The sequence below is a fragment of the Acomys russatus genome, chromosome 2 (assembly GCF_903995435.1).
Source record: "Acomys russatus chromosome 2, mAcoRus1.1, whole genome shotgun sequence".
Taxonomy (NCBI): Eukaryota; Metazoa; Chordata; class Mammalia; order Rodentia; family Muridae; genus Acomys; species Acomys russatus.
In genome coordinates, this window is record NC_067138.1 from 2,201,378 (window position 1) to 2,219,935 (window position 18,558).

Genomic DNA, 18,558 nt, shown 5'->3' on the forward strand with positions numbered 1-18,558 from the left:
GACAGGTGGCCTAGGACTCAAGGCCCTGTCTGTAACTTGAAAGCGGTTGGAGGAGACTCAGCTTGGGCCCAGATCGTGAGGAAAGGCCCTAGTGCTAGGGGTGAGAAAGGATGACACACAGGGTCTTTCCCAAACCTGAACATACTGCCTACCCAGACCAGGATGAGGCACAGCAAGAGAGACCTCTGTCACGGCCAGGCTCTCCTGAGCAGTCACTTGCAGGGAGTGGGAGGGTGACAGCAGAGGGGGACCTCTGGGAGGAGCAGGTGCAAAGTAACAATCCAGAGGCCAGTCCCCAATGCCACCATCACCCACACCAGCTCGATTCCTGCCAAGTCTGACCCCCGGAAGACCACAAAGGTGTGCCCATTTCCAACCGCAGTATACCCAACTTCCAACTAGGAATTACAGCCTACACAAAACACTGGCTTCATGCTGTCCCAAGCAACCAGGCCACTCTGCCACCTGTCATCCTGCTGGGATATTTTAGAGCCAGGGAAGTGGGAGCCCTCTGGCCAGCTATCACGACCTCAACCAACCCCACCCCCCAACTCAGGAACTTACCTGGCAACCCCACCCTCCTACCTACAACCCCAGCTTGTGGCCATAAATGGTGACTTCCAAACACATGTTGAATTTTTTTTTTTTTTTTTCCCTGAAATCAGTTTTCCCTGAAATCCCTGAAAATCAGTTTCCAGGTTTCTTGCTAGAAACTAACAAGGACCCTCTGGCCACATTACTCCTGCCGAATGTGGCTACAGTTAAGGCTGTGTGAGTTCCTGTCTGTCCTTGCTCATGTTCCCAACCACAGCTCGCATGCACAGCGACAGTGCCCACAGGTGCCCAGCAAGTCGGCATACACCTCCACACTCCAGCCTGAATGTCATTAAGTGTTCCAACTCAGCATGCCCAGAGCTAAGCTCGTCTTTCGCTTCCTCCACTGCCTTGTGCAAACAGGCTAAAAATCTAGGCTTCAAGTTCAAGTTCTTGGTTATTCCTTCCCACAGCGCTCCCTCCCCCCCACCAAGACAGGGTTTCTCTGTGTAGCCTTGGCTGTCCTGGACTCACAGTGATCCGCCTGCCTCTGCCTCCCGAGTGCTGGGATTAAAGGCGTGCACCACCACGCCCAGCTCCCACCCCATCTCTGGACCATAGTTACTTCCCTCCTTCCTTCCAGCCTTGTTCCCTTCCCTTCCATCTTTTGGGCCCCCAGAGTGAGCTTCCTGAGGCAGACCTGACCGCAAGGTGCCTCCGTGCTTCTCAGCCACGCTCCAGAATTCCAACCGCTGCAGTGCCACCTGCCTCCCTCTCCAGACTCCACCTGGCACGCTTCCTTCCCACTGGGGCTGCTGAGGAACCCACGACTCCGAGTGTGTGACTCTAGGCCTTCTCACTCACTTCTTGTACTGTGAGTCTTTACCTGCCAACTCTTACTGCTCCTGCAGTCTGAGCCAATGGCGCTCCTTTAGGAGATCTGCGCTGATGCCTTGAGGCTGGGCCAGGTACCCTCACTTCTGGGTTCCTGGGCCACACCCCTGGCAATCTATCAGAGAACCTCTCAACTGGACTGTCACTGCCTTTTAAAAGGCTTACTATGTACCTGCTACAAACCAGGGTTACTTCTCCTCCTTTCTCTTCCCTCTTTCTTTCTTTTCTTTTTTCTTTTTTTTTTTTTAAGGTTAGGATTCAGCCCCACAGCTTAGACTGGCCGTGGCCTTGTCTCTTCCCACCATAGCCCCCTGAGTGCTGGTCACCACCGTGACCAAGCTAGTCCTCTCCACGTGTAGCTGTTGCTGATCACCTCCACCACCCATCCCTCAAGGAAGCATGGGCAGCAGAGCCAGCCTTCACGCAACAGCCACGCCCTCGATAACTGCCTGAAGAGAAACGGCCTCTCTGAGGGCGCAGACCTGATGCTCTCACCACGGTACCCAGGGAGATGAACTAGCCTCCCTCCGAGTTTGCTTCCTTTTGAGACAAGGCCTCACTATGTAGCCCAGGCCTCCCTGAGCTTTGTGGTGGTCCTCCTGCCTCAGCCTCTCGGGTACCAGGATTTCTGATATGCACCATCATTCTAGGCACTCGTCCTTTAAAAAAAAAAAAAAAAAAACAATTTCCTGCTTATAATATAGTATAATCTTGTGTTTTCATGGCAACGCCAGCTAAAGTTGTCCATAGAAGTGGGCCTAGACGCTGGGTGTGGTGGCATACACTTTTAATCCCAGCACTCGGGAGGCAGACGAATCTCTTGCTGAACTCAAGGCCAGCCTGGTCTGCAGAGTGAGTTTCAGCACTGCAAGGGCTCTGTTACAGAGAGAAACCCACTCGGGAAAACCAAAAGCACTAAACCAAGAAAAACATGGGCCTGGTTACATACAATTAAATATGACTGTAAATACCCATTCTAGATGCCTTTAAGCCCCATACTGGACTCTGTGCAATGCTTGCTAGTTTCCTGAGCACTTCTGCTAAGGTGATGGCACCAGGCCCCCAGACCTCACTGAGAGGAGCCATGCTGGGCCACTCCCGCCCACGACATACAAGTGCAGGCAGTTCACAGTGAGATGAAGGAGATCAGAGCCCCAAGCCCACGGCACTGCGATGCTTCCCTCTGCGTGGCCTGCTCGCCCTTCAAAACCCTTTGTGGATATGGAGGCTGTCCCACAGCCCTCGGTGTGACTTTACTTTCAAGAGAGTAACTCACTGGGGGCTGGTGGGCTGCTCTTTTGTGAAGTCTGCCTTTCTAGACTCTGGGCAAGGCGGTTCCTGCTTACCAGCTACAGATTTATCTTTAAAGTGTTTCAAGATTTATTTCATTCTATGTGTATGAGTGTTTTGCTTGCATGCTTGTATGTGCATGCCTGGTGCCCATGGGGCTCAGAGGAGGCTTCAGATTCCTGGAACTGCCATTACAGATGGCTGTAAGCCACCGTGTAGGTGCTGGAAACCAAATGTGAGTCCTCTGGAAGAGTAACAAGTGCTCTTAACCACGAAGCCACCTCTCCAGCCCCACGGTGAACCAACCTCACAAACAGCCCAGCACGGGATATACTTGCTTCTGGAATGTTCCCCCTTTCCCATCACAGACGACTCACTTGCACCACACCCCCTACTCAGCTCAGACACCTGTGGCTGCAGAAACCCTTTTCAGCTGGAGTCTAAAATGAAGGCAGGGCTGGAGAGATGGCTCAGCAGTTAAGAGCACTGACTGCTCTTCCAGAGGTCCTGAGTTCAATTCCCAGCAACCACATGGTGGCTCACAATCATCTATAATGTGATCTAATGCCCTTTTCTGACATGCAGAGCACTGTATACATAATAATAAATAAATAAATCTTTAAAAAATATAAATAAATAAAATGAAGGCAGTGAACATGTCTAGCTAAATCTTATCCATGCTTTAAAAAAAATACCTCTTTTCTTCTACAAACACCTAGGAAACATGTATGAGAAGCAGAATGACACGCGTGAATTGAGGAGCAAGACCTGGGCTCTGTCTCAAACGTGCTCAATGCCCTGAGTGAGACTCCTTTCCTCTCTGGGCCTCTATTTCTTTTTCTGGGAAACGGGAAGACATTTGTCTTATCCAAGTCAGATGGGGGACAGGAAGTCACTCGGTGAGGTGTGGGTCCTCGGGACAGTACCTTGCTATTGTGTATACACCGCACCGCGTAAGTTAGGTTCCGGAAGATGTTTCCTTCCATCTTGGCTCGGCCATAAGAGCAGACGAAGACGCCACCCTTCCCGTCTCGGAAGAGGCACTTGCGGATAAGGCAGCCCTGCACGGAGCTGGCTAGCGCCATGGCTTCCTTGTCTTTCTGTAGCTCCTGATGCAGCGAGTTCAGCACTAGACAGCTGGGCAGCTGGATGGACGCTCCTGGCAGTGGAGGGCCCAGGAAGGAGCCACCCAGGACAGGGCGTGGGCCCCGAACCTGGTAGGACAGTCTGTAAGTGAGCTGCTCGTCCTCCTCATCCTCGCCGCTGGGGCTCAGGCCACCATCGCTGCTGTCGGGAGTCTGGGCCACTCTCTCCCCATCGCTGCCCACCTCCACCTCCTGGGAGCCGGTCTTGGAGCCTGGCTTTGGAGAGCTCGAGACTGGGCTTGTAGGGCTCTGGCTGCCCTCGATGACAATGTCACAGGTCCTCTGACTCCAGGCCTGGTCCCGGCTCTCTAAGTCCAAGGACATTAAAAACTCATTGTCCTCGGCAGGGAGCAAGATAGGAGATGACTTGATAAGTCCCAGCAGGTACTTGTAGGCCCAGTTCTTATCTGCTGACGGGTGGCCCTCGACAGTTACAGAGTTGTTTTCGCTGCCCACAAATTCACAGTTTTCCAACATACATAAGGGCACATTGTGCAAAAATACATGCGTGTTTTTGAAGGTACAAAATTTCACTTGGCAGGTCCCTGGGCCATGAACTTGGATGTGCCCATTCTCAAAGTTGCAGTTGTCAAACTGGATGTGACCTGACGTGGTCTGGGGGACAAGAAGGAGAAGACATGTCAGCAGCCTACACTTTGCTTTTATGGTCATCGCCTGAGCTACTCTTCAAGGAGGGCAGAGGCAGAAAGGCCCTTGGTTTCACCGCCTCCCTTTCTTTAAAAGTCTGGGTTGTCAAGCTGGGAGTGGTGGCACACGCTTTTAATTCCAGCACTCAGGGAGGCAGAGGCAGAGGCAGGTAGATCGCTGTGAGTTCAAGACCAGCCTGGTCTACAAAGCAAGTCCAGGACAGGCAAGGCTACACAGAGAAACCCTGTCTCGAAAGACAAAAAAGCCTGGGATGTCCAGCTGCCACTCAGAGGAACTGGGCCACAGGTCCACATCAAAGGGGCAAAGGAAAAACTGCCAATTGTTGCATCCTTCTCATTCTAAGGGACAGTGGAAGAGAAAGCCGCACCCCACAGCAGGACTCTGGGCAAGGCGGTTCCTGCTTACAAGCTGAAAGACCATCATAGACCTAGCACTCACATATGTGAAGCACTAAGCCAGAGGGCTGACTACAGACAAGCCTGCGCTGGGCCTGTGTCCCGAGGAGACAGCTGAGTTTCTGAGGCCGCAGCAGAGACTCAATGAGCACTTTTTCTAGGAGCCGATGGATGTCAAGGCAGGAAGGGTCTGGAACTTGGTTTCCAGAAGCAAACTACCTCCAGGTCTGCAGACCAGCACAGGGATGCCCATCAGCCCTTAGGAAACACCGGACCTAAAGAGTGGGCTCCTGGGCTCCCCAGTCTTTGGAGGAGTGTAGTTTTATAAATCAGAGGGCCTGGATTTAGCTTTAACCTCACTAACTACCCACCTGGGAAACTTACTGGGATCTCTGACTTCTTTTTTTTAAATAATTTATTTATTTTTATTTTATGTGCATTGATTGGTGTTTTATCTGCATGTCTTATCTGTGTGAGGATGTCAGATATTGGAATTATGGACAGTTGTGAGCTGCCATGAGGGTGTTGGGAATTGAACCCAGGTCCTCTGGAAAAGCAGTCAGTGCTCTTAACCACTGAGCCATCTCTCCAGCCTGCAGTTCTGACTTCTAATGCCCCTAGCCAGTCCAACGGAGCCACAGCTACTGGTCACCACAGATGTCTGCTCAGACGGAAGGTTATCTTGGTTATTGATAAGGCTTTGGGCCCAAACTCTGCCTGAAACCTTGGTTATGACGTTATTTATTTTTGGGCCTCAGCTTCTCTCATCTATAAAGCCAGGTGATGCGACTTCCTCTCAAGCTGTAGGGGACAGGAAGTGAGGTGTGGCTGTAGAACACACACTGGTGATACTGAGTGTCACACGAATGGTCAGTGAGGTACTGGTTATTATAATAATGATGAGGGCTTGTTGCTGGCTCTAACAGGCCCATTTCTAGCCAATGGCCAGGCTCAATGCTGTTCTGCAGGACCACCAGCTCCTCCACACACTTGGTGGAGAAGGTGACCTGTCTGTGCTGATGGATACTAATGTCCCCTGACTTTCCCTCCAGGTACCTTTGAGAAAGAGTGACTCCTGCACAGGATGAGGATTCAGGAGCTGAGGGCCTCTGCCCTTCTCTGGGCGTGTTGCTCAACTAACATCCTGTCACCAGGCTGCACACTTTGACACCTCACTGCCCTACTCGGTGCTCTAGTTGATCCAGTTAGGAATAGAAGAGGTAGCCGGGCGTGGTGGTGCACACCTTTAATGCCAGCACTCGGGAGGCGGGGGCAGGCAGATCGCTATGAGTTCGAGGCCAGCCTGGTCTACAGAGCAAGTCCAGGACAGCCAGGGCTACACAGAGAGAGCCTGTCTAGAAAAACAAAGCAAAACAAAACAAAAAAGAAGGAATCAAAGAGGTAGAAAACCTTTGGTCCTTAGCCCACATCTCATTTCTAATACAGCTTCGAAGGAACCAAAGTACAAATCATAATTCTGGATTCTACTGGCCTGTGTGCCCACTTCTCAGCCAGTTCAGTTCTCAGAAGTATGTGCAAAAAGGGAAAGGCACTAATGAGGCCAAGGCTGTGGGTCAGGACTGGATGGCATCTGACGCGTACCTACCTTATACATGATCGGTGAGAACCAGGCTGGCATGAGGACGAGATTGCACACGCGTGTAGTTGAGCAGTGCTGGTCAATGCTGGCAAGCAGGGCCACCTCACCCAACTTCCCTTGGCCCACAATTTCCACTGGCACCTTCAGGATGATTTCCCCTTGCTCCTCGTACACCCCTGGGAACAGCACAATTCGATCATAGAGGCTGGCCATGGCTAAGGCGCTGCCCAAGCTGTCAAACTCACGGCCTGGCCCAACGCTCAAGGTGCGCCGCTCCCTCTTCCTGCGGAACAGAGAGAAACAAAGGGAGGACTCCAAGTCCAGCGCGTTCTTGGTCCAGGTCTTGGAAGCCAGGTAGTGCTGCTTGAAGGCCTCCCTCCAGGACTCCGGCTCCACATCCGGCTGGTTGGGCCAGTTCGGGTGGCGGCACTCGGTGCAGCCCAGACACAGCTGCCGCCAGCGGGTACTGTCAAGGCTGAGGATCAGCTCGTACCAGGCCCTGCAGACCAGGCTGCAGCGGCCCAGGTCAGGCAGGTGCAGGTAGGCTAAGATCATACGCCACAGCTCCAGGGGGAGGCCACCTGTTTCCATGATCACCTGGAAGAAAGACATAAACAAAGATTTTGTGTGTGGGTGTGTGTCTCCCCCCCCCCCCCCCCCCGCCCCAGAGCTGAGGACCGAACCCAGGGCCTTAGCTCTATCACTGAGCTAAATCCGAAATCCCAAAAGAATTTGTCTATTACCCTTTTATTGTTCCTTTTTAAAAATAAATAAATAAGGGCTGGAGAGATGGCTCAGTGGTTAAGAGCACTGTCTGCTCTTCCAGAGGTCCTGCGTTCAATTCCAAGCAACCACATGGTAGCTCACAACCATCTATAATGAGATCTGCCGCCCTCGTCTGGTGTGCAGGCAGAACATAGATTAAAAAAAAAATTAATTAATTAATTAGAAATAAATAAATAAATAACACCTCCTTATCCCAGGGATGAGCAAGTGAACAAGGCTCAGCCAATCAGAAGACTCCATTTCCTCGATCAGAATCTGTGATGGCTAATTCTGATTGTTCGCTCGGTTAGATTAGGAAAGACGCAGGGGATTAGTGAAGCACACGCCTGGGTGAATCTATGACACAGTTCCTGAGATAAGATCAGGAAGGCTCCCATGTGTTAGTTAATCCCTTGATAGAGTCATAATACAACTGTGTTATCAGGGAGCAGTGAAAGACAGGGCCTAACTTCAGGAAGCAGGGCCTGCTGGCCTGGCCTTGGAGCTGAATCTTGCCCTGGTCCCATCTGGTTTTACTCTTTACTTCCATATGCCATGAGGTAAAGGACCTGTCCTAGGCTGGAGAGATGCTCAGCAGTTAAAACTGCTTACCGCCCTTCCAGAGGACCTGAGTTCAGTTCCCAAAACCCATAGCATGTGGCTGACAACCACCTGTAATCCCAACCCCAGGGGGGTGTTCCATAGACACCTGCACTCACACGGCATATACACATACATTAAATATATATATGTTTTTCAAGACAGGGTTTCTCTGTGTTATCTTGGCTATCCTGGATTTGCTTTGTAGACCAGGCTGGCTTTGAACTCACAGCAATCCACCTGCCTCTGTCTCCCAAGTGCTGAATTAAAGGCATGTACCACCACGCCTGAAAAAATAAATATATTTCCTTAAAAAAAGATCTGTTCAGGGCTGGAGAGATAGGTCAATGGTTAAAAGCACTGTGTGCTCTTCCAAAGGACCTAGGTTCAATTCCCAGCACCCACATGACAGCTCACAAGTGTCTGTAACTCCAGTTCAAGGCATTCTGACACCTGCACACCCACGCATATAGAATAAAATTAAATAAATTATATATAAAAAAAGAAACTGCTTATCTGGGAGTGGTGGCGCACACCTTTAATCCCAGCACTCGGGAGGCAGAGGCAGGTGGATCTCTTTGAGTTTGAGGCCAGCCTGATCTACAGAGCGAGTTCCAGGACAGCCAGGGCTGTTACACAAAGAAACTCTGAATTGGGGGGCAGGGGATCTGTTCTATGAGCCATGTGTGGTAGTGCATGCCTTTAATTTCAGCACTCAAGAGGCAAGCACATCTGACTTGGAGGCCAGCCTGGTCTATATAGTGAGTTCCAGGACAGACGGGGCTATATAGTGAGACCCTGTGCCCCTCACACCCAAAAAAACCAAAAAACCCAAACAAACAACAAAACCTGTTCTACCACATACTCTTCTCTGTTTTAATACTCTGCCCAAACACATATAGTTAAAAGCAACTATCAACTCTGAAACCATAAGCCCAAGTCAGTAATTCTCCTCTTCCGTTGTTTCTATGAGGTGTTTAGTCAGAATGACAAGAGACGTCACTAACATGGACTCCTTGGGGATTTTCACCTAACACCTGCCATTAGCAGGTTAGTTTCCACTCTCTTCAGTCAGGTGCTCTAAGAACGTGATCCCAGAACTCCTGGCAACCAGAGTGCCCACCTTGTGGAGAAAACCTTGTGGTATCATTGCAAGCAGCAAAGCAGGAAGGATGGCGCCATCTAAGCCCTTTGACACGGAACATGCAGCTACAAGATTTGGAGTCTATTTTGCTTTGGCGCAGTATCTCCTTACTATGCCCCCTCCCCTCCCTTCTGGAACAGCTGTGTACATTCAGTGCCACTGTATGTTGGAAGTGTGTAATTGGCGTTTACAGGGGGTTACAATTAAGACAGTGCCTTGACTCTCAGAAGAGGCTTTGGACTTCTAAACAGTGTTGAGAACTGAAAGGCTATGGGGGCCTTTGAAACTGGACTAAATGCATTTGGTATTGTGATATGGCTACAAATCTGTAAGGTCCAGGGAGGAGAATGTGATGCTTTGAGGAAGAATGGAAATGGCTTCCACATTCCTAAAAAAAAAAAAAAAAAACAACACGGTCAGGTCTGTCACAGCAATGGTACCAACTTGTGTATTAGCTGCCTTTCTCTTCCTGTGGTAAGACATCATGACCAAGGCAACTGATAAAAGGAAGGTCCCAGAGCCGGGTGTGGTGGTGCACGCTTTTAATCCCAGCACTCGGGAGGCAGAGGCGGGTGGATTGATGTGAGTTTGAGGCCATCCTGGTCTAGAAAGTGAGTCCAAGACAGCCAAGGCTGCACAGAGAAACTCAGTCTCTAAAAAAAACCAACAAAACAAAACAACAAAAGAAAGGTTGCAGAGGGTAAGAGGTCATCACTTCCATGATGGGCAAACAGGTAGGCAAGGGGCAGGAACAGCTGACGGCTCACAGCTTGGAGTACAAGCAGGTTCCATGTGGACCAGAAAAGCCATTAGACTCTGTAAATGGAGCCCAATGGGCCATCCTAACAGGAGCAGCCACGATCTTCACTGAGGTATCACAGAAAGGCAGCTAGCCCAGGTGCTAATGCCCTTCCCCTCTGAAGGGTCTCAACAGTCCTGAGCACTGCTGTCTTATTCTCAAGCTCCCCTCCGGTGATGTCTTCCAACAGGGCCACACCTCCTAAGCCTCCTCAAACAGCGCCACCAGACTGGGAATCTCATTCAAATCACTGCAAGTATAACCACCATGCAGAAAGGAGTAAAGATGAACTGTGAAGATGGTGAGCAGAAAGGGGAGGCGAGGAAGGACCCTGTATCCCAGAAGGACGGAATCCAGCTCCCTGAACTGCCCCTGGGATCTACCTAAAAGAGTCTGGATCATATAGGGAGCGCCACCTTTAGCTGCAATGGTCCTAGACACAAGTGAAAACTCAATGTCTACTTGTCTTTCTCTTATCCTTCCCAACTCAACTAACTGCTGTTGTTTCCCTAAGAAAGACTGTGCGGGGTTTGGTCCCTGATGTAACCCTAATGTCCTGACTGGGCTGGCTGCCCCACTGGCTGCTTCCCTGCTTTCTTCCCCCTTAGCAACAGTTTATACCATGTGATTACAGAGGCAGGGGTCTCTGAAGAAAAGCACAGGACACAGGCCAGCCCTCTGGCTGCACCTGCCTGATGCAGCCAATACAGCTGGGCCACAGAGACCCTCTCTGGATGCACAGCAGCTGACACCAACCACCTCTTTCCAAGCCAAACCCTGCGGAGCAGGTGCTGGTGATCATTTCCCATGGGAGGGGGAGGCAGGAAGTGGAAGATGAGCTACTCTGAGACAGTGAGCCAGGGAGAGCACTGAAAGGCGGGGGACCCGTCTCTAAGCTCCTCCCCCCTCTAACAGAGTCCACATCCCTCTAGCAGATTGATGTGGGGGATGCTCACCCACATCTCTAATCCAAACACTTGGGAGTATCAGGAGTTCAAGGCCAGCCTGTGCTTCAAGAGTCTGTTATAAACAAACAAACAAACAAACAAACACTCTTCTTTTGGCATAAGCTGACCACATCCAATTTCTGTTATTAATACCAACGTTCTCTCTCTCTCCCTCCCTCCCTCCCTCTCTCCTCCACCCTCCCTCCCTCCCTCTCTCAGACTGAGTGTCAAACTCAGGGCCTCACACATGCCAGGAAAACACTCTACCACTGAGCTTTGATGCAAGTCTTCTTTTTGCTTTTTATTTTGAGACAGGATCTCACTAAACTGCCCAAGCAGGCCTTCACTTTGCAGCCTCCTGCCTCACGCCCTCATGTGGCTGGGATCACACATTTACATTTCTTCAGCCTAGGCCTCATTCACACTTTCAGCTTCCCAGCTCCAATTCCGTCTCCTCCTCCCACTTAAGGGATTCCCCTGCCACACCCGCTCGGCTCCCCACTGTTTATCTTTCTCATGTTTTCTCTTTTCCTGTAAGAGCTCATTTCCAAGACATGACTAGCTGCTGCCCACTTCACTTTCCCTTACTGTCTGTGCCTTCAGTTTGGGAGCCTCAGAGCTACTGCGCCCCCATGCATTCCTCATATGAAACAGGCAAACATCCCCAGAGCCTGAGCTCGTCCGTCTGTCGGAAGCCAGGTCCGACTGCAGCATCTAGAGGACACATCTTTTCATGCTTCCTCGGGGCATGGACCTATTTCTACAGCCCTGTGTTCCTTGTCCCCATGTCCCGCTTTCTCATGCTGGTTCTCCTGAGCGCACTGTGTACTGTCCTTTTGCCACACCCTAGGCGTGTACCTCCCAAGACGTCTTGTCCACAGGGTCCTTTACTTCTACAAAAGACAGCAGGCAGGTACTCCAGAGTGAGAGATTAATACTAATTGAGATAGCTTTTCACATCTGTCCATGAGGGTCTCCCCAGGATCGATTGCTAGTATCCCATTCCTAGGAGTGATGTTAAAAGACATCCAAGTTATAACTACCCAAACTATAGCCACTGTCAGGCTAAGCACAGCTTAAACCTAGCTTACTATAAAAGTGTTTGACACAGGCAACCCACTGTGTGACCCATCTGATATACTATAGACCTAACACGCCAATTTCTGTCCCAAATGGGTTTTTTCAACATTATGATAGCAGCCTGTTAAGAAAGAATGTCCCTAGACCACAATTCAAAGGCTACAGCAAAACCAATCTAAAACTGAGCACAAAGCACAAGCTTATTACACTAGTTATTGTAGAGGAATGTTAATTCAGAACCAGGCTGTTCTGGCAAGACATCACATCCAAAGACCTTCTAAGTCTGTGTGATCCAGCTGGAATACAAACATGCTTTTAATCCAGGAGACAGAGGCAATCAGCTCTGAGTTCAAGGCCAGCCTGGTATAGAGCAAGTATTAGGTAAAGAAAAGCTTAGGTCCAGGCGTGGCGGTACATGCCTTTAATCTCAAACAATAAAGGTAAAGTTAGTTTGCAGAAGGAAGCATCCATGTTTGAAAGTGATGTCTGAGTGGCATAAAATCAGAGAAGATTTGACAGAATAGGATCTGCCCAACTCTCAGAAGAAGAGAGGAGAGGGAAGCTACTTAAGATGCAGTTTTACAGAGAGAGGAGGCAGTTTTTTACCAGGACAGTGATAGAGAGATAGGTTGCAGAGACAGAACTCAGGTGAAGACAGATCAAGCCAGAAAATGAGAAGCCAGAAAGTTAGAGCAGATTGCTGAGTTAGTTTGAAGCCGAGCAGAGCAATTCTGGGCTGAGAGAGAAGCCAGATTAACTAAGTCAGCTGAGAGAAGAGTTTGATCAAGACCAGCTGAGTTGAACCAGCCAGCCCAGAGCTGAGTAAGAACCAGTAAGGGTGAGCTTATTAAGCAGTGAGTCTCAGAGGCTGAAAACATTCTAGGCCTAGGTTATATTGTACAGAGGCTAGAAGCTTCCAGGACTAGGCCTAGGTTAGCAGAAGGAGGCAGCAAGCCTCCCAGACAATAACTGAGCCAGGAACTGAGCCAACACAAGGAACTTGTTCCTTTTACACTTGAGGTGACTCTCCATCAAGTCCTTGCCCTAATTTTCAGGTAAATAATTCTTTCCACGACTGGATGTAAATTTACCATATAAACACAGCATTGAGAACCCCCTTCCACGTCTAATGAGACTGATCTAGGTAATTTCTACACAGAAATTCTTCCAGTAATAATGCAAACAAGGAGCCAAAAAGTAAAAATCCTGGAGGAATGGTACATGCCTTTAGTCCCAGCACTCAGGGGGCAGAGGCAGGAGGATCTCTTTGAGCTCAAAGACAGCCTGATCTATAGAGTGAGACTGTCTCGGTAAATCTTTGAGGGAAGCCGGGCGGTGGTGGCACATGTCTTTAATCCCAGCACTCGGGAGGCAGAGGCAGGCGGATCGCTGTGAGTTCGAGGCCAGCCTAGTCTACAAAGTGAATCCAGGACAGTCAAGGTTACACAGAGAAATCCTATCTCGGAAAAAAAAAAAATCTTTGAATAAAGATGCCAAGAAGCCAGGGCTAATAAAGATGCCAAGAAGCCCAACCAGCCGAGCTCGGGAAGCCCCAGAGCAGCAGCGAGTCTCTGTGAGTCTCGACCTGCAGTGATAATTCTGGAATTTTGGTTTCTTTAAAAAACACAAAGATAGAGCTGGAGAGATGGCTCAGCAGTTAAGAGCTGCTCTTCCAGAGTCCTGAGTTCAGTTCCTAGCAACCACATGGTGGCTCACAACCATCTATAATGTGATCTGATGCCATCTTCTGGCCCGCGAGTGCACTGTATACATAATAATAAATAAATCTAAAAACAACCCCCCCCCAAAAAAACACAGAAACATCATAAGAATATGCTTTTGTTTTAATCCCAGGTATGGGATATTGGGCTGCTTTGTAGCAGCTGAGTGTGATTTGCTTCGTGCTCCAGCAGAGGCATGGCTTTCCCAGCTGCAGATAGTTTCTGTAGTTGTGTGACGTTTGGAATTCTGGGAACTTTTCAGAGGGTTTATAAGTGCTAGGGCCACAAGAGGTGGGGGTGGGTGGGTTTTGGTCATTCAGTGGGGTTAGTTGCAGTTTGTTAGTAAGTATGCTCAAAGAAGAAACAAGAAGAAAGAAATTAGATTCAGGTATCTCTATTTCTCTTTCTCCTCTATCCTTTCTTTCCTGTCTAGTGATAGGGCGTTGTACCTGGCTGGCTCAGTCAGTAGAGCATGTGACTCTTAATCTCAGGGTGGTGGGTTTGAGCCCTACATTGGGTACCATATGTAAAAGGAACTTGTATTCTTCTGGCTCAGTTGTTGTCTGGGAGGCTTGCTGCCTCCTTCTGCTAACCTAGGCCTAGTCCTGGAAGCTTCTAGCCTCTGTACAATCTAACCCAGGCCTAGAACGCTTTCAGCCTCTGAGACTCACTGCTTAATAAGCTCACCCTTTCTTGTTCTCTGGAGCTGGCTGGCCCAACTCAGTTGTGCTGTCTCAAACTCTTTTCCCAGCTGACATTGCTCCATTAAGTAGCTTCCCTCTCCTCTCTCTTCTCATGAGAGTTGGGCATATCCTATTCCGTCAAATCTTCTCTGATTCATCACCTTTTCTGCCATCCAATTAGACATCACTTTCAAACACGGGTGCTTCCTTCTGCAAACTAGCTTTACCTCATTTGGGATTAAAGGCATGTACCACCACGCCTGGACCTAAGCTTTTCTTTACCTGATACTTGCTCTATACCAGGCTGGCCTTGAACTCAGATCTGTATTCCAGCCGATCACACAGACCTAGATGGATGTGATGTCTTGCCAGAACAGCCTTGTTCTGAATTAACATTCCTCTACAACTGGTAAAACTAGGAGGATAACGAGTGGGAAGAAGAACCCACAAAGTAGCTAAGATTGGCCACAGAGACCCTCTTGGGCAGGGGCAGGGTGTGTAGAATGACTCTTTCATAGGGGGCGCCTAAGACCGTCAGAAAACCCAGATATACATATTATGAGTTGTAAAAGTAACAAAACTACAGTTATAAAGTATCAATTAAAATAATTTTATGGGAGGCTGGAGAGATGGCTCAGTGGTTAAGAGCACTAACTGCTTTTCCAGAGGTCCTGAGTTCAATTCCCATCACAACCATCTATAATGTGATCTGATAACCTCTTCTGACCTGCAGTCATACATGCAGGCAGAATACTGTATACATAATAATAATAAATACATACATCTTAAAAAATAATTCTATGGGGCTGGAGAGATGGCTCAGTGGTTAAGAGCACTGCCTCTTCTTCCAAAGGACCCGGGTTCAATTCCCAGCACCCACATGGCAGTTCACAACTATCTGTAACTCCAAGATCTGACACTTTCACACCAATGCACATAGATTAAAGCTAAATAAAATATTAAAAAAAAAATAATTTTACGGTTAGAGGTCACCACAACGTGAGGAACTGTACTCGGAAACAATGTGCTCTCAAGGCGCCTGGCGTGGCCCATTCCGTGGGTGTCCCCAGGGCCTGCAGTGCTCATCTCAACACTGAGCAGGTGTCTAACTCCTAATGATTTCCTCAGCTGGTTGCACGTCTGCCTCCCTGGAGCCACTCGGGTCTACACTCTTCCACGTTCCATACTGGAACGTTCCATCTCTACCCTGAGCCACAGACTGGAGCTGGAACTCTAGTGCAGGTTTCCCAGGAGGAGCGTGGCCTGACCCTCTGGAGATGACTTTTATGGAGACCCAGAAGAGGTAGGGCAAGTGGAACAGTGAACAAGGGAGGCTCTGCAAAGATTAAGTGATGATGTTTTCCTCTCAGACAGTGGGGCTAGCTGGCAGGTTTGGGGGAAAGTCATCTGTAGTGATTTGAGTGTGCCTGCCAACAATCTACGTGTTAGAAACTTAATCTCCAAAGTCATATGTGAGGGTCATCTGAAGGTGCTTTGGGGAGCCTTTAGGTACCATTAGATGAGGCTGTAAGAACAGGATGCCCACGAGGGCGTTAGTGGCAGGTCACTAGTCACTAGTCACTAGTCACTATCCTCTGCCGATTTATCATGGAACAAGAGACCTTTCCTATATGCCAACACTGTGCTCTTAGATTTAATGTCTTCTTTCTTTGTTTTGTTTCTTTTCTTTTCTTTCTTTCTGTTTTTTTTTCTTTTGTTTTCTTTTTTCTTTTTGAGATAGGGTCTTGCTGTGTTATAGAAGGTAACCTTGAAGACGGCATGGTGGTGCACGCCTTTAATCCCAGCACTTGGGAGGCAGAAGCAGATGGATTGCTGTGAGTTTGAGGCCAGCCTGTTCTACAAAGCAAGTCTAGGACAGCCAAGGCTACACAGAGAGACCCTGTCTCGAAAAAACCAAAACCAAAACCAAAAAATAACCAATGTAATCTTGAACTCTTGGGTTCAATTGAACTTCATCTCAGCTTCTAAAATAGCTAGGACTACAGCGAATCCCATGTGCTCTTAAGACTTCAGCTAAGGAAGTTTGTTTTGCTGTTTGTTTGTTTTGGTGGTTTGGGTTGGTTTTTTGTCTTGTCTTGTTTTCTTTTCTTTTCTTCTTTTTCTTTCTTTTTTTTTTTTTTTTTGTTTTGTTTTTGTTTTTTCACGACAGGTTTTCTCTGTGTAGCCTTGGCTGTCCTGGACTCGCTTTGTAGACCATCCTGGCATTGAATTCACAGCAATCCTCCTGCCTCTGCCTCTCAAGTGCTGGAATTAAAGGTGAGCACCACCATGCCTGGCTTGTTTTTGTTTTTGTTGTTGTTTTGTTTTGGTTTTTTGAGATGGAGTTTCTCTGTGTAGTCCCAACTCTCCTGGAACTTACTCTAGACCAGGCTGGCCTCCAACTCACAGAGATCCACCTGCCTCTGCCTGAGTGCTGGGACTATGGGCTTGCAGCACCGCCCGGCTGCTTTTTCTCTTTTCTCTTCTGTGCTCAAATATTTTGTTAGAGCAATGGAAACAGGCAAAGACTACACCTCACGCACCAAAGCTTTGGATTGTGGGTTCAGGAAGCAAAAAATCTATCTAGCTACTGGCCTCTCAAGAGCCAGCCAGTTTCCATCCTTCCTGCAGAGTCACTTGTGTCCCCAATTCCAGGGGTCTGGGGCTAGAAGGAGGCTGCGGTCAGAAATTCTCCCCTCAGGATCCCTCCCTCTGAGCTCAGGTAAGGGGTTCCTTTTTTTCCGCTATCTGTTCCCTGTTGTTCTATCTGCTCTTATTTACGTGATCTCAGTCCTCGGGGATCCAAGCAACAGGGGAATTTCCCTAACTAGGTAACAGTTTTGTGTTTTTGTTTTTTTTTTTTTAAGTGTGTGCTACAAGTTCTGCCTTTTCTTTTTGCCACTGAGACTTCTGAGCACTGGAATTAAAAAAGCAACAACCATCCCCAGGGCCTGTGGGCCTATAGCATGACGTCTGTAAGAATTGGAAAAACAAGCCGGGCGTGGTGGCGCACACCTTTAATCCCAGCGCTCGGGAGGCAGAGGCAGGTGGATCGCTGTGAGTTCGAGGCCAGCCTGGTCTACAAAGTGAGTCCAAGACAGCCAAGGCTACACAGAGAAACCCTGTCTCGAGAAAGAAAAAAAAAAAAAAAAAAAAAAAAAAAGAATTGGAAAAACAGCCAGGCGGTGGTGGCGCACACCTTTAATCCCAGCACTTGGGAGGCAGAGGCAGGTGGATCTCTGTGAGTTCAAGGCCAGCTTAGTCTAAAACTAAGTCCAGGACAGCCAAGGCTACATAGAGAAACTCTGTCTTGAAAAAAACAAAAAACAATGTATGGGAAAGTTAGGTCCTGAGGTAGGCCCCCAGCAACTCCCCGTTTAACAGGTTCCTAAGAGGTGATCTCGGGGTCTCAATGGTCTCTCCCACCCTCCCACTAAATGAGGTATCCCCAACCTCAGTAGGAGGGGCAGGGCCTTCCTCTTGGGGAGGGGTGAGCCCACAGGACTCAGCTCTCAGCAAGCAAGCACGCACTTCCCAGCACTGTGGCTGTAAGCAAGCCCTTGGGCCTCTCTGTGCCTATTTCCCCACCTCTGAACTGAGACTAACAGCTCTCACCAAAGGGCTCTTCTGCCACACTGTACAGGTTTTGACAATTTCTAAAGAAAAATGGTGTTTAGCTAACAAATATTTGATTGCCTACTATGAGCTAAGCACTATTCCCAGTACTGAAAAGCAAGAAAGAAGACAAAGTCGCTATCCTCAGAGACAGGCAAGAGAGGAAGCAAATGCTAACACAAATGCTACAAATGACGCAGGAGTTTCCTGTGTGCATGTGTGCTAGGCACTATTTTAGACAGGCCCTCAGGTCTCTAGGGAAGTGCCCTTGACTAGAGACCTGGCATAAGATAACGGCTGAGAAAGTCTGGTGTGACCAAGCAAGCGCTCAGCCAGTCCAACAGGTACAGCTGGACGTGCAATAGTCCAGGGCTCCAGAGGACAGGGAGAGTGAACAGAACATCCTTGGAGCTCTATAGTGGTCTCCCCATGGTGAGTGCTAGACTGAAGGCTCTGCTCGGGGGTTTTGTTGTCTGTCAGCCCCAGCCTCAATACTGTTGCCTGACCCCAGCATGCCCACCTAGCCTGACACTCACCAAAACAGACCATCCAGAGACTTTTCCTCCTCCCAATCTTCCCGGAGTACAGGAAGGCCGAATCACTGTGTGTAATCTGGCTAGAGCTCTGCCTAGCCTGTGACGGGGGCCTGACACCGGATGAATAAGTCATTACCAGAC

General features: G+C 48.9%; 1 protein-coding gene across 1 annotated transcript in view; it reads right to left on the minus strand.

Annotated features, from left to right (window-relative positions):
* The window catches only part of Fbxo10 (F-box protein 10), a 51,376-nt gene that overhangs the window by 21,700 nt on the left and 11,118 nt on the right, over positions 1 to 18,558 (minus strand). The window contains exons 2-3 of the mRNA XM_051157529.1: positions 6,534 to 7,124; positions 3,645 to 4,478 (exon numbers count right to left, since the gene is read on the minus strand). Coding sequence (XP_051013486.1) covers positions 3,645 to 4,478; positions 6,534 to 7,124 — 1,425 coding nt within the window. The remainder of the gene's footprint in view (positions 1 to 3,644; positions 4,479 to 6,533; positions 7,125 to 18,558) is intronic.